Here is a 14,812-nt window from a genome sequence, read left to right as displayed (position 1 = left end):
CTGTCACTGTGTTTCTCGCATACACTATTCTCACCTGTTATATTGTGGTTTTTGGTTTATATTAAAATATTTTTGGTATTTTAATGATAGCTTGAGAGCAATAAAAGAAGGATCATTTTATGTAGCTCTCTTTTGACTCTTCATTGCTATTTAGTTTTGAGAGTTTCATTTTCTTCTCCCCTTTTTGCAGGACCCTAATAGGAGTATTCATACCAGCAGCAGCAGCAGCAGCAGCAGTAGCAGCAGCAGCAGCAGCAGCAGCAGCAGCAGTAGCAGCAGCAGCAGTAGCAGCAGCAGCAGCAGCAGCAGCAGCAGCAGCAGTAGCAGCAGCAGCAGCAGCAGTAGTACCAGTTTTTCAAAGCCTCACAAATTAATGAAGGAGCACAAGGAAAAACCTTCTAAAGACTCCAGAGAACATAAAAGTGCCTTCAAAGAACCTTCCAGGGATCACAACAAATCTTCCAAAGAATCCTCTAAGAAACCCAAAGAAAATAAACCACTGAAAGAAGAGAAAATAGTTCCTAAGATGGCCTTCAAGGAACCTAAACCCATGTCAAAAGAGCCAAAACCAGACAGTAATTTACTCACCATCACCAGTGGACAAGATAAGAAGGCTCCTAGTAAAAGGCCACCCATTTCAGATTCTGAAGAACTCTCAGCCAAAAAAAGGAAAAAGAGTAGCTCAGAGGCTTTATTTAAAAGTTTTTCTAGCGCACCACCACTGATACTCACTTGTTCTGCTGACAAAAAACAGATAAAAGATAAATCTCATGTCAAGATGGGAAAGGTCAAAATTGAAAGTGAGACAACAGAGAAGAAGAAATCAACATTACCGCCATTTGATGATATTGTGGATCCCAATGATTCAGATGTGGAGGAGAATATATCCTCTAAATCTGATGTGAGTAGTTCTTATTGGCTTTCTTCCTTTCCCTTATTTTCAGATTTTATTTCAGATAGCTTTGTGATAAAGAATGGGGGAAGAAAATGAATGCTGAACCATAAAGTGGTAGCACAGGGGTAGATCTGGCCTAGAAATGCATTTCCTTAATTAATGGGAAGGAGGAAATGAAGTCATTAAGGAATCTGCAGATTTTTAGGCTGTTACTTAAGTTGTTAAAGGAAAGATCTTTCCATAGCATAATAATGGGTCATTTGAATAGCAGCAGAAAATTTCGGTGCTCATCAAAGCTTGGTATCTGTGCTTTCCAATGAGTGATGACTTAGGAAAATGAGAAGAATATAATAAGACTTGAATACAAGGGAAAATAAATTTAAAAGAGAAACTTAGAAAATATTAGGGCTATAATGTTGGTGTTTTGATCATTGGAATGAAGTGGCATGTTTATGTTGATAGAAGGCTGGTGACAGTATTTTTTTAAACCAGTTTTATTGAGGCAAAATGATGTAACAATATACTACACATATTTAAAATGTATAATTTGATAAATTTTAACATTTGTGTATACCTGTAAAACCTGGCAGTAGTATTTTGAAAAGAGAATATTTAATTTTTTTCTTGATTGTTTAGCCACTGATTTGGAAGGGGTGGGGTATGTGATCTTCACTACAAGTTTTTGCTGATCTGTAGGATTATCCTTTGTGGAGGCCTAAGAGAGCATCTGACCATCTAATACCCCAAAAGGTGTTTTTTGATATTGGGGTTTAAACTTATAATTACAGATTTTCAGCAGTGGAAGGGATTTTCCGATTATCTATTTTAACCTCTGTAATAAACCTTAACGCTTCTAGTGACAGGGTTGTTACTAATTCAAAAGTATTTGATAATGTTTTTGAAGAATAAACATTACTTTGAAGTTATCTCCTTACTTTCGTATTTTTTCTAATTTTGGCCTTTTTTCAGTTACTTATTAGTAATGATCAGTCCCAATAATCTCCTTACATTGGCTTGACCGTATTTCCAGGCAGTGGTCAAGGAAGCTATCTGGCTAAAAAATTACTGGCAATCTTAGAATACTTTTCTTTCTGTCCCTTGGGCTGCCCACAGATGTCTCTAGTTTAAATGCTGGCAAAGGCTAGAAGGCTGTAGTAGCAGATTTGCTGTCCCGGGTTTGCACTGTTCTGGGTAGAAAGCCAGTCAGGGTCAGGACATGGTGCTGACACTGATCCCCAGTGGTCCACAGACCTCCCTACTCTCTATAGCTAATCTCAAAATTTTAGTAGAAGATCAGATTAGGACAGTAGCATATAAAATACTGGACGCTGGGAAAATTTGTTCCAGTATTTGGTAAAGGCTTTATAGTCATAGTTTGTGGAATGGAGATGAGAGTTGAGTATGTTCGTTCCAATATCTCAATTATCTATTTTTCTTTCTTTGCTTCTTACCTTTCCTCTTAATTTGAAACTTATTCTTAATGCAGATGTTACTTGGACCTTTTTTTGTGTGTTTGACTTTTGTCTCGAATCACCCTGAAATGCTTTTGGGTTGTGATTAACTAGTCTATCAAAATTGTCACATTTAGCAGCTTTGTCTTTTTATATTCTGACACTTTGCAATTCTTCCAGTATAGAGGTTTTCAAATCATGGGTTGTGATTCACTGGTGAGCTATGAAATAAATTAACATATTGCTAGCATTAAAAAAATCAGAAAACATTATAATTAGTATGGGCAAGTAATGGCTTATGAAAATTTTATTTCAGAGAGGGTGTGTGTGTTTCTTATAGTGGTCAAAATTTTAAAAGGCACCTTTTTAGAATGTTTGCCGATTTATGAGAAGACCAAATGGCATTCATAAGGCACCACTGAAAGCTCTTTCTACATGAAACTGTCACAGATGGTCTTTCTCTTTAGGTAACTTTGTTTATTCTCCTTTTATCTGCCTCTTGCTCCCTCTCATTTATATATGATTTGTAAAGTATGTCTTTCTTTTAATAAAATTCTTGTTCAATTTGATGTGTTTATTCAAAGGTATACCTTGAAAAGTCTTCTGGAATGAAGAGTTATAATTGGAAAACTTTACAGTAGGTAGTAAATTTTCAAAATGGTATATGACATATTAGAGCCACAAATCCAGTGATTACAACAGTAGTTTTTGTAATGTACTCTGCATAGCATTGCAGAGAAAGCCTATAAAGACTTTCAGGTATTATTTGTGTATAAAACCCAACAACCGTACTTTCCTTATTAGTCTTCTGGTACTAGTGATGCTTTTATTGTTGTTGCTATTAGTTCAATACTTGAAAAGTAGGTAGCATAACAAAAGAGAATTAACAAAAGTGGTGTCATGTAAACCATGAACCCAAAGACCTTTCTATGAGCAAAGGAAGGTAAGAGAGAATTGAAATTCCATTTATCCAGTAGAAAAGATAGCCTTTGTTTGGACTGTCTCCTACCTGGCGTCCCTCCTGCCAGCAAGACAAAAGGAACAGGGGACACTTGTAATGGAGAGCACTAAGCTATGGACTCCTATGGACTGCTGGTGCTCTCCATTACAAGTATCCGCTGTAACCTTGGCCAGTAATTGACTTGGTAGGTTGGGGCAGGCCCAGCTTCAGGGGGACTGTGCACATTGTCCTGGTTTTGTGTCTGCCTCTGAGTAAGTGTGATTAGATGAGCTGATCTCTCTAAGGTCCTTTCCAGCTTTATTATTTGAATATGAGCCAGATTTGTATTCATTTGTGGGACATGGGGTGGTGGGTGATTTTAGATATAATGGGCAGAGATCTTGGACTTTGGAAACAGAAAAAAGACACAATTAAATCAGAAGAGTTTGAAGAATGAGGAAGGCTGGGGTGGATGATTATTTGTCTAGTATGTCTATAAAGAAAACATCTCACCTCAGTATAGGTCTTATTGTTAAAAAGATGAACATTTTAAAGAACCTTTTCTAGAATCAAATTTGACTCAGGTTTTATATAAAAATGTGAATAGTATTAAGATGGCTTAGGAAGCTTAGATTATTAATTGATACGGTTCTTTTTGGTAAGATTTTTGTATGCTTTGTATGTGAGAAGAGAGAAAGAAGTTGGACATTCATGGTTTGTAAGTCTGTCTGGTGGTGTTTGAGGGCTCGATCACTTATTTGTTGATAAGTGAAAGGTAGGTAGATAGGTAACTAGAATTCTGCCGTCTGGTGTCAGATAGGCTATTTTAAATTTCATTGTCACCAGTGATCTTGGGCAAATAATTTAACTTTCTCTGTTTCTTAGTTTCCTCTTTTGTAAAATGGAGATCATAATAGTATCTTCTTTGTAGGATTATTATGAAAATTTGATAAATCAATCTAGGTGAAACAGTTAACACACTAGTCAAAAAAATGTTAGTTAGCTATTGCTATGTATGACTTGACTTCTGGGAACCTATATAACCTGTAGCTTTGAAAGAGATTTTTTGATATTCAAAAATACTGCAGAACTCGGGTGTCCTTTTTCAAGGGTATGGGTTTATATGCTGCAATACTTGGTACTCTAAGCCACTTTGTTTTGAATTTTGTCTTTTGTCACTTTGCTCTGGATTTTGTCATCACAGGGTATGTGGTCTTGATGTTGATATGTTTCTGTTACATGATCAGTGTAAAAATACAAGATAAAAAGGCTAAGTTTTAAGCTGAAAGATAAGCCAAAGTTTCTCAGATCTTTCAGCTCTTTAATTAAATGAGATAAAGAAGAAGAACATGCCATGTACTGCATTGGGTAGGCACTTGGTAGGTTTTTGTTTTTTCATTTTTGTTTTTTGCTGTTACTGTTAAAATATCCTAAGAAATGTTTTGTCTTTGAGTTACTGTTAATATAACTGAAAGAATAATTTTAAAATACATTTTGTGATTATTGAAATGTTTCTCATAAAGAGATCTAATACTGTCACATGAAACTTTGTCAATAATTTTCCCCTACAGAAGAATTTGGTAGGGGCTCGGATAAGGTGGAGAGGCAGAAGGACTGTGTTACAGTGGGTGAGCATTTAACAAATACAGAAAGCATGATAGGGGAATGTTTTTGTTAAGAATATTTTATATTCAAGAACTGAGGCCATTTGCATTACAGTACAGTGGTTCTTGGTTTAGGAGTTCATCTCTTTGGGGTACATAATGTTCCACTATACTTACTGTTTAGTAGGTAAGTGGTGACTGACACTGACAGTTGCAAAGGGAGTGTATCAGTGTCAAGTAAAGGTTTATAACTGTGTTTTTTATTAACCTGCTTAAACTTTAGTTGATAATAGGGAAAACAACAACTGTCTTTCACCTCTTCTGTAATTCCTCTGTTTTCGTTTTTTGTGTAATCTTGCTCCTGAAGAGAAGTGTATAGAGTTGATCTTGTCTTGTGATATGAAGAAGTTTGGTATTCACAGCAGAGGAGGAAAAAAACAGTAAATGAAAATTGAAATAACCGCATATGATCACATTCAGTTATGGTAGTAATGTTCTTATCATTGCCTTCCTCTTTCTTCCCTTACTTTAAGGATTTAATCATAATTTTAAAGTGAAGGAGTAAAAAGTTTTAATGATCTTTCCCTGAAAATGAACAAATTACATTTGGTAAAATGTTACAACCTTCAGCCTGCAGTGTGAGAAGAGAGTCATGTCTTTTGATAGTTTGAGCTTACCAAGAGGTTTTCTTGGAGAAAACCTTCTTGAAGGAGAAAAACAAAATCTCATCAGATGGCAGCATTTTTCCCAAGGGTGATTCCGATAAAGGATAAATGCTTTAAACCACCTTACCAGAAATTTCTTTCAAAAAGAAAAAAAGGAAGAAGGAAAAAAAAAAACTTCCCTTCTTTTGTTGTTTCTCATTTCCTCCCACCCCACCCTGTTCATTGCCCTGCTTAAACTGTCTGGATCTGGTAGTAAATGTCCTGCTGTTGAAGCATTGGCCTTAGGTTTTTATGTGATGGAAGGTTGTTGCAGTCAGAGAAGAAGGTCTTTATTGTGTTTTCAAAGTGGCTTTTTAATGACTTGTAATTCCAGCACATGCAAGAGCTGTAAAGTCTGTAAGTATGGTGAGGGAGCAGCTGGAGAGGCCATTCATTAAAGGGCTGCCCCAACTCTCCAGGGGGCAGGTTCTCATTGGAGGCTCCTGTTTTCTGTGTTTTATAACTGGAGGTAAAAATACCTGAAGGGTTACAGTTCTTCCTCTGGTAAATTCTGCTCAATGTGGAACATTAATTAAAATTACCGAACAAAAGTTAACTTTGTTGGGTGCATGGAGATATTTCACCTGTCCCTATTTTCTAACACTTTTTTTTTTTTTTTTTGTCTGTATTGGGCGTGAACACACTGAGGAGGAGGCAGCCTCGCCAACCAACTGTTCATTTATTCATCCATATTCCTGGTTTATTTGAAAAAAGCAGTTAAAAAGGAGATTAAAAAAAAAAAAACAGTTAGAGGCCTTTTTGTTTCCTTGTTTCAGTACATACTAGGCCCAGTGTGGTATCTCAGTTCTTAAATTAAGTAATTCCTTAGAAGCCCTTGGATAGCAGACAGTTGTGAATACACAGGGGCTCTATCTTTGCAGAGCTGGTTGTCATCAACAATTGGTAAAACTCAGCATTTCCACTCACATGTATTGAGCCAGAATCTCTCTTCCAATAAATTCTGTGAGCCTTCTTGAAGAGAGCTGCATCACCTATTCAATGCATTATTGTTTCTTGCTTTATGACCTAGGCATTTGATGGAATTATCCCATTTGTCATTTTTAGACATAAAGCCAACAATGGGACTCAACATGGCCTTTGCAAGACTAGCTTTACCATACCACAGAGATGCCTTATAGCCATAGCTAAACTTGAGTGTTTAGCCTGTGTTAGTCACCCTTCTATGTACTTAACCTGATTTCACTCTCTCACCCTTCAAGACAGCCCTGTAAAATAGATATTATTATTATTATTGCCATTTTATAGATGAGGAAGCTGAGGCTCCAAGACGAAGAATCTTCCCCAAGGTTGCCATCTTTAAAAGTGATGGAGCTAGGATTTGAACCCACTTGGTAGGTAGCGTACCTACCTAAGAGGAGGTTGGTGATAAAACAAATCTTATTCTTCCTTGGATTCTTACTAAAATTGTAGAGGTGTGCTTCATGAAGTTGGCAGTGCTTCTGGGAAAGCCTTCAATATCTCATATTGTCCCCCATATGAATCCTGTTTCTTTGACCTATTGGTTTGGGCTTTACCAGTGGCCTTCAGGAGGTGACAGGTTGTCCTCATAGGTGGATTTGGCATGCACAGCCAGGATTGAGGGAAGAGCTATGAAACATCCAGGAGCCTCTAGCTTCTTATATGTCCTCACTTAAAATAAAACTGACTCTCTTGGGTCTAGATTATACCTTATTATACTATATCAGGATTATTTTTCTGTCTCCAGAGTTTTTCCCATGTGCTTTTGCAAGAAAATTTATGTTTCACAGAGCTGAGCTGCAATATCAACCTTTCCCAGAAGATGCCACCAAATAACAAATGGTGTCCTCCAGTTTGGAGACTCCTTTCTGAATTTTCTAGTTAAATTTTGTAAATTCATGTTACAACCTCTCTAAGTTATTCAAAATGTAGGCTGTGCTTTCTTTGAATTAGGAGACAAGATAATGCAGTGGTAGGAGTAGAGGGTTGTTTTCTTTTAGTGTCTATGTACTTATTTAACCAAGTTTGAGAAATTGTTCTCAGTGGGTTACAATTTATGACTGTAAACTTTGCAAGCAGTGTCAAGGTCCACAAAGAAAAATCACCCCTAAGCGGCTTCCTTAGGTCACCAAAGGTGATTGTGCAGTGATATATTCCCAGATAAAGTCAAAGATCCTTCTATTAAGCAGGATAAAATGGAGAAGCATTTACTAAAATGTTTGAAGACAACACTTTTTATCTTTGAATTCTGAAAATATAGAGGTTAGGGATGTGGGAGTACAGGGATAGGAAGAAATATTCAGAATCTGTGACACAGAAAAGGTAATTTTCTTGCCTTTCATGGTCATAGAAGGAAAATACATATATGGGGGCCTCAGATATTACTTTAAATAAGTAGAGAAAGAAATAAATTACTAGAGTGCCCCTGGTTTGAGACCTCAGTGCTTAGAATCATAGTACTGGTTTTTAAAAAATAAATTGCTGCACTTTGGGAGGCCGAGACGGGCGGATCACGAGGTCAGGAGATCGAGACCATCCTGGCTAACACGGTGAAACCCCGTCTCTACTAAAAAAAAAAAAATACAAAAAACTAGCCAGGCGAGGTGGCAGGCGCCTGTAGTCCCAGCTACTCGGGAGGCTGAGGCAGGAGAATGGCATAAACCCGGGAGGCGGAGCTTGCAGTGAACTGAGATCCGGCCACTGCACTCCAGCCTGGGCGACAGAGCGAGACTCCGTCTCAAAAAAAATAAAAAAATAAAAAAATAAATAAATTGCTGACCTTTGCTTTATTATGTGACCCTCCTATGTTTTTTAAGTATGATAAACCATCATGTCACTTTAAGTTACTAAAAACACTTTCTTCTAGATGTGTTTAATGGATTGTAATATTCTTTGATTAATGATGTTCAGTAAAACTTAAAAATATGTATGCGGTAGGTACTTCCTATGTACGGGCACTGCATTAGGTGGTGCAGATAGTACAAAGTTAGAATTTAAGCTGGTCTTTGAAGGAAAGAGGCATGAATTAGTAGAGATGAGGGTGTGGGGTCAGTGGGAGAAGACTTTCTATTTGTTTTTGAGACAGGGTCTCACTATATGGCCCAGACTGGTCTCAAGCTCCTGGACTTTAGTGATCCTTCTGCCTCAGCCTCCCAGGTAGCTGCTGGGGCTACAGGAGAAGGCTTTTTTTCTTTTTCTTTCTTTCTTTTATTTTTTTATTTTATTTTTTTTTTTTAGGTGGAGTCTCGCTCTATTCTCCAGGCTGGATTGCAGTGGTGCAATCTCGGCTCACTGCAGTCTCTGCCTCCTGGGTTCAAGCAATTCTCCAGCCTCAGCCTCCTGAGTAGCTGGAACCACAGGTGTGCACCGCCATGCCCTGCTAATTTTTGTATTTTTAATAGAGACGGGGTTTCACCATGTTGGCCAGGCTGGTCTCAAACTCCTGACATCAGGGATCCACCCTCCTCGGCCTCCCAACGTGCTGGGATTACAGACATGAGCCACCACACCTGACCAGAAGGCATTCTTGATAAGAGGAAACAACTTGGAAAAAAAAAAAAATGATGACAAATTGTGTAAATAGTTTGTGTTGTCCTCTCTGAGAATGAAGAAGAATCTCATAAATAAATTCCTGCAGTTAATTTATCAAACGAGTTTATTGGGAACGAAAGAAGCCTTATTGAACTCTCCTCCCTCCATGGTAGACATGTGCAGGACTCTTTTATTTTATATATTCTTAATCTATACACTAGGTAAGATAGCTTTTGTTCTCATCTTACAGGTGTGGAAGTGACAGAGCAAGAATTCGAATCCAGGTCTGAAAAATGTCAAAATTCATGCTTCTTGTATTGTACCACTGACTAAAGCTTGTTCAGAGGGAAGTCATGTTGAATTAAAACCACTGTAATATTGACTAAACGTTTTTGAGAACATAAAATTTAGTAATGTTAACTTTCCCATCATCTGACATCCTCTGACCATCTGGTAGTGATGCCACATTCCGGAGAAAAGGGAAGACTAAGAAATAAAATGTAGCCACAGTACTTGGAAACTTGGGTGTGAGTAATGGATGCAGAGGAGACTCTGGCATGATTTCTAAAATGCTGATTGAGTCTTGCTTTATATAACCTAATGTCATTTTCCGAGAAGCAGAATTGCAGAAAGTACTGAAAAGCTGTGGTACCTTAGACTGTCTAAGGGAACTTTTCCGTAATGTAGTATCTTATTAGGTTGTTTCATATATCTCATTTCTAGGGCCAAGGACATGGCCAGTGTTACTATGAGGGCTCCCACCTATTGTATTGATATTATATTGTGTTTTCTAAAGGTTGCATTCATGCATCTCCAAGTAGATTATGTCAGAAAAAACATTATAATAAAAGAAATAAAGCTCGCACTCATGAAGGATCTGAGGAAGGAAGGTAGGGCTTCTGTGTCCTGGAACATAGCCTTACCTGACCAGTCAGTTATCTTTGTGGGCTCAGTAGGAGTGGTCCAGGAAGTATAGTACAAGAGTCTACACTTGGAATAAAAAGACTAGACAGGCTGGGCACAGTGGCTGACGCGTATAATCCCAGTGCTTTGGGAGGCCATGGTAGGAGGATTGCTTGAAGCCAGGAGTTCAAGACCAGCCTGGGCAACATAGCGAGACCATGTCTCCACAAAAAAATTTAAAAATTAGCTGGGTGTGGTGGTGCACGCCTGTGCTCCTAGCCACTCAAGAGACTGAGGCAGAAGGATTGCTTGAACTCAGGAGTTCTAGGCTACAGTGAGCTATGATCACATCACTGCACTCCAGCATAGGCAGCAGAGTGAGACCGTTTCAAAAACAAAAACTAAAACTAAACAGGTTTAGCTTAATAGTAGAGAACTATAAAATGTGGATTTAATAATCAATAATACTCACCTTATTATAGATGCAAATTGCCATTCAGGTATTAGTTCAAGCAAAATATTAATGATGTCATAGATGAAGACAGCTTTTGTTTGGTAATTTTATGAACTGCATTCTGTGAAGACCTTATGTTGGCAGGGGTTCTTGTAAAGATTGGGAGGCAAAGCTACAGTCTAGGAACCTAGCAATTTATAATACATGCCCACAGAATGTGTTTTTATTCCTTCATATATTTCTAAAACATCATTTCCTATTTGGCCTAACCCTTCATTTTACTGGGAATAAAAGCAGAGTCTTTCTCAAAGTCCACCCTAGTATCTGACTGGGCGCGGTGGCTCACACCTATAATCCCAGCACTTTGGGAGGCTAAGGTGAGTGGATAGCTTGAGTCTAGGAGTTCAAGACCAGTCTGGGCAACATGGAGAAACCTCATCTCTACAAAAAAATACAAAAATTAGCCGGGTGTGGTGGTTCATACCTGTAGTCCTGGCTACTTGGGAGGCTGAGGTGGGAGAATTGTCTGAGCCCAGGAAGTTGAGGCTGCAGTGAGCCATGATTGTGCTACTATACTCCAGCCTGGTCAATGTGAGTGAGATACTGTTTCTGAAAAACAATAAAAAGTTTAATATCTAATAAATTCTACTCAAGATAACCTAATGCTTTTTAGTAATATAAAGTATTCACTCTATTTTCAAGTGTCCTTCTAGTTCACATTATTTTGCAGCATTATTTTAATTTAAAGTGAGCCTCAGACTTGTTTATCTTGTGGTGGGTTATTTTAAAGTGCTAGGTTGTCTGATGATCTTAGTTAAGAATCAGACAGGGCTAGCACGTTTACTGTTGTTTACCAAGCCTGCTGTCATTGTCCACCAGCTTTCAGAGACTTGTAGCAAGTCACTTCCTCCCCTTTAAAGATAAGTCATGCGGAGTCCTCTGTGTTTTGTATAATAAACCAATGAGCCTCATAGTTTGCCTCCTCCAAAAAAAACAAGACTTGAAGGAGGGAGGTTGTGTGTTATATGCCACCCATCTCTTTATCTTCATTGGGCCTGTAGATACATTAACAGCTCTGTGGTCTCTCTTCTCTATTTAGAAAACCTCTCAAGGCGTAGGTACTCTTTTTGAAGGTTTAAGAACAAGTTTAGAAATCACATACAGTTTCATACAGCATTTATTTCATGATTTAGATAATCATAGAGTTTTTAGAACAAGAAACTTCAGAAATCTCATTCAACAACTTGAATTTTGCAGAAGAGAACTGGAAGCCAAGTTTAATAACTTGCCCAAGATCCTAGGGGTCTCATTGTTTTTTTTTTTTAAAAAAGGGAGCCCTAGGATGCAGGCCCTCAATTGGCATGCCATTATAGATCATTTCCAGTTTGCAGTGATTCGCACATCCATCACTGACTTTCCCAAACTCTCCTCCTCTAGAACATTTTAAAGTGGTTCCTAGTGAGTTTTTACCATCTAAAAACTAGCCCTTACACACTTACTTAAGCCTGTCAAGCATATGACCAATGTGACCTCTTGGTCCTGCATCTCAGCCTGTGCCCCTATGTTGAATGAATGAACCTCATATTTCATATCCCCAGCTGAATTCCACCTGCAGTGCTTCATGTCTTGTCTAAAAAAGGGTAGGGTGTAAGTCCCAAAGGGTGTTATGGAAGTTAATTGGTGAGAAATTTGATAGACTTTGTGTCCTGGTCATCCTTTATTGTCTCTGGGGTATTGCCAACCAGAATAATCATGACTTGATGTATTTAAGGGGGAAAAAAAATCACTAGGCAAAACAGAAAATGACACATTTAGGTATCTGGCAAATCAAAAGTCTTAGTATTGTTTCATAATAAAAACATGGAAAGAGGTTTTAAAAACTCCAGTGTAAATGAAGCCTTTACTTGGACAAACTGCTGTTCTCAGCGGACAAAACCCAAATCCTCCTCTCTTCCACCCTCTAGGTTCTTCAGTATCTGACTCTGTCCTGGATGGTCCTCCTTAGTCTATCTACAAATATAACGAGTCATCCTTCAGAGCAAACATACCTCCCTATAACTTTCCAGTGAACTCTGGTGCTTTTTAGATTATGGCGCCTTCATTTCCTTTCTTTCTCTGATGGACATCTCAAAAGCTCCCTTATTCCTCAGCCCATTGTGGTCTGGTTTTTGCTCTTGAAACTGTACTTAAAACTACCACTGGAAAAGTTCACTAGTGCCTTCCAGATCCTAATGTAGAAACCATCTCCTGAGCATTGACTTTGACCTTACTGGCACTTTTGACTTACTTTTTGCTTGATTCCTTGACTCTATTATACCTACCTTGATCTCACTCTGTGTGAGTCGTCTTTACCTGCTGACCTTCCTCTACCACCATTAAGTTAGCCATTCTGAGTTTCTCCTTTTCTATTATATAGTTGGTCCCTAGACAATCACCTGTTACCAATATATTTTTTATATATTCTTCAACACCAACTATTCTCAAAAGCTACCAATTGGACAATTCTGATCAATAGGTACTGGAAATAGAACAGATACCCAGTTACAACATATTCTAAAGTATCTCTTGCAGACACTGCTAGTTATCTATTTAATATCCATTATCCTCTTCTTCTAACTAACATAATTTTCATTTTATTAGAGCAGTAATATGCCTAACAAAAAAATTTCCCCAGCTTTCCTTGCAGTTAGACATTATTCTGTGACTGAATCTGGCTAATGAGATATAAATGGCAGTTACTAGGTAGTAATTACAGGGAAGTTCCTTAAAAAGAAGCTGACTCACCTGGCTTGTACCATTTTTGTCTTTCCTTCTTCTGCTTCTTGCCTGGAACTTGGAAGTGATGGCTGGTGCTGTAGCTGCCACATTGTTAGAAGCATACACAAAGTATGGAGGAACACAAAAACAGGAAGAGACTGGATTCCTGATTCTTGACCTTGTAGAGCTGCCATGCTGATCCTGTCTATCATACTGGGTTTCTCATTTAATGAAAAAAACGATGTTAATTCATATATACATTACTACCAGGTGGGCATACTCCCTAACTGATTTAGCTGTACCCATTATCCCAAAACACCTTCCTGTGTTTTCTAATTAGGTAAATATATATTCTGCCTATTTTTATTAACCTAAATTAGAAATATCAGTTATTATTAAACATATTTTTTCAAAAAATACTGTCTATTATGGGTTATTGGGCACTGGAGATAATACAGTGCTTAAGATAGGAGCAGAGCTTTACCTTCATGTAAGAGGAAATCTATAATTTTAGGTAGTGATTGATGCTATGAAAATTATTTCTTTTCCCTCATATCTTATTTCATTTGGTTATGGTTTCTTATCAGGTTTGCTCCAAAAATATCTGTGACTCTCCCTTTTTCTCCTCCTCCTGCTTCTATTCAGCGCTTGGTTTGGATTCTCATCACATTAACTCAGTTGAGGTTGGAGATTTTGAGTTGTTCTTCCTATCTCCTATCTCTTTCCTTTCTCAGGTTCTTCTCTACAAAACTTTCTAAAATACAAATTCTAGAAGAAAGTATGCGAAAGGATATAAATCAGTTAGTTAAAATGATGGTGCTATGGGTCACTTTCAAAATATTATCTTCACAATTGGCATTTTAATGAAACATTCCTTAGTTTCAAAACTATGGACTAAGCACCAAATTCTCTTCAACATGTTTTTTTTTCTTTCCTTTTTGTAATCCTTCATTATGAAGATTTTCAAGTATACATGAAATACACAAAATAGTAAACCCTCCATGGACCATCACTCAGCTTCAATAATTATTAATGGATGGTCAGTTTTGTTTCATCTGTAGTGCCATCTTCTCCTAGCCTGGTATGATTTTTAATAAGATCCAAGACATATTATTTCACTTATAAATATTTTAATATGAGTCTCTAAAAGATAAGGACTTTTTTAAAAACAGAACTAAATACCATGATCACATCTAAAGTAATTAGTTGAGTCTTAATATCATCAAATATCTAGCCACTGGACAAATTTCCAATGGAATCAAAATGTCATAAGTTTCTTTTTCTCTATGTTTTGTTTGAATTGAAATCTAAATAAAGTTCACATCTTGCAATTTGTAAAAGTATTACATTTCTTTAATCTATAGGTTCTCCCTCATCTCTCTTTTTTCACATGAAGGTACAAGAGGAGAAAAACTTGGTTGTCATAGAATTTCTGGTTTTGGGTTTTGTTGACAGTATCTTCATGGTGTATTTTCTGTAAGTCAGTAGTCAAAGTTAGAATCATGGTCAGAGTCATGTTAGGTTTTTTTGTTTGTTTTAGTTTTGTTTTTCTGGGCCAGACCATTTCATGGGTAGATTATATTCTTTCATTAGG

The 14,812-nt window shown here is 37.5% G+C and overlaps 1 protein-coding gene across 2 annotated transcripts in view; it reads left to right on the top strand.

Annotated features, from left to right (window-relative positions):
- The window catches only part of MLLT3 (MLLT3 super elongation complex subunit), a 289,812-nt gene that overhangs the window by 222,950 nt on the left and 52,050 nt on the right, over positions 1 to 14,812 (top strand). For both annotated transcript variants that reach the window (XM_073021651.1, XM_073021652.1), the window contains exon 5: positions 191 to 901. In XM_073021651.1, coding sequence (XP_072877752.1) covers positions 191 to 901 — 711 coding nt within the window. The remainder of the gene's footprint in view (positions 1 to 190; positions 902 to 14,812) is intronic.

The sequence above is a fragment of the Chlorocebus sabaeus genome, chromosome 12 (genome assembly GCF_047675955.1).
Source record: "Chlorocebus sabaeus isolate Y175 chromosome 12, mChlSab1.0.hap1, whole genome shotgun sequence".
Taxonomy (NCBI): domain Eukaryota; kingdom Metazoa; phylum Chordata; class Mammalia; order Primates; family Cercopithecidae; genus Chlorocebus; species Chlorocebus sabaeus.
Note: the sequence above shows the minus strand (reverse complement) of the source record. Positions and strands in the feature narration are given on the sequence as shown.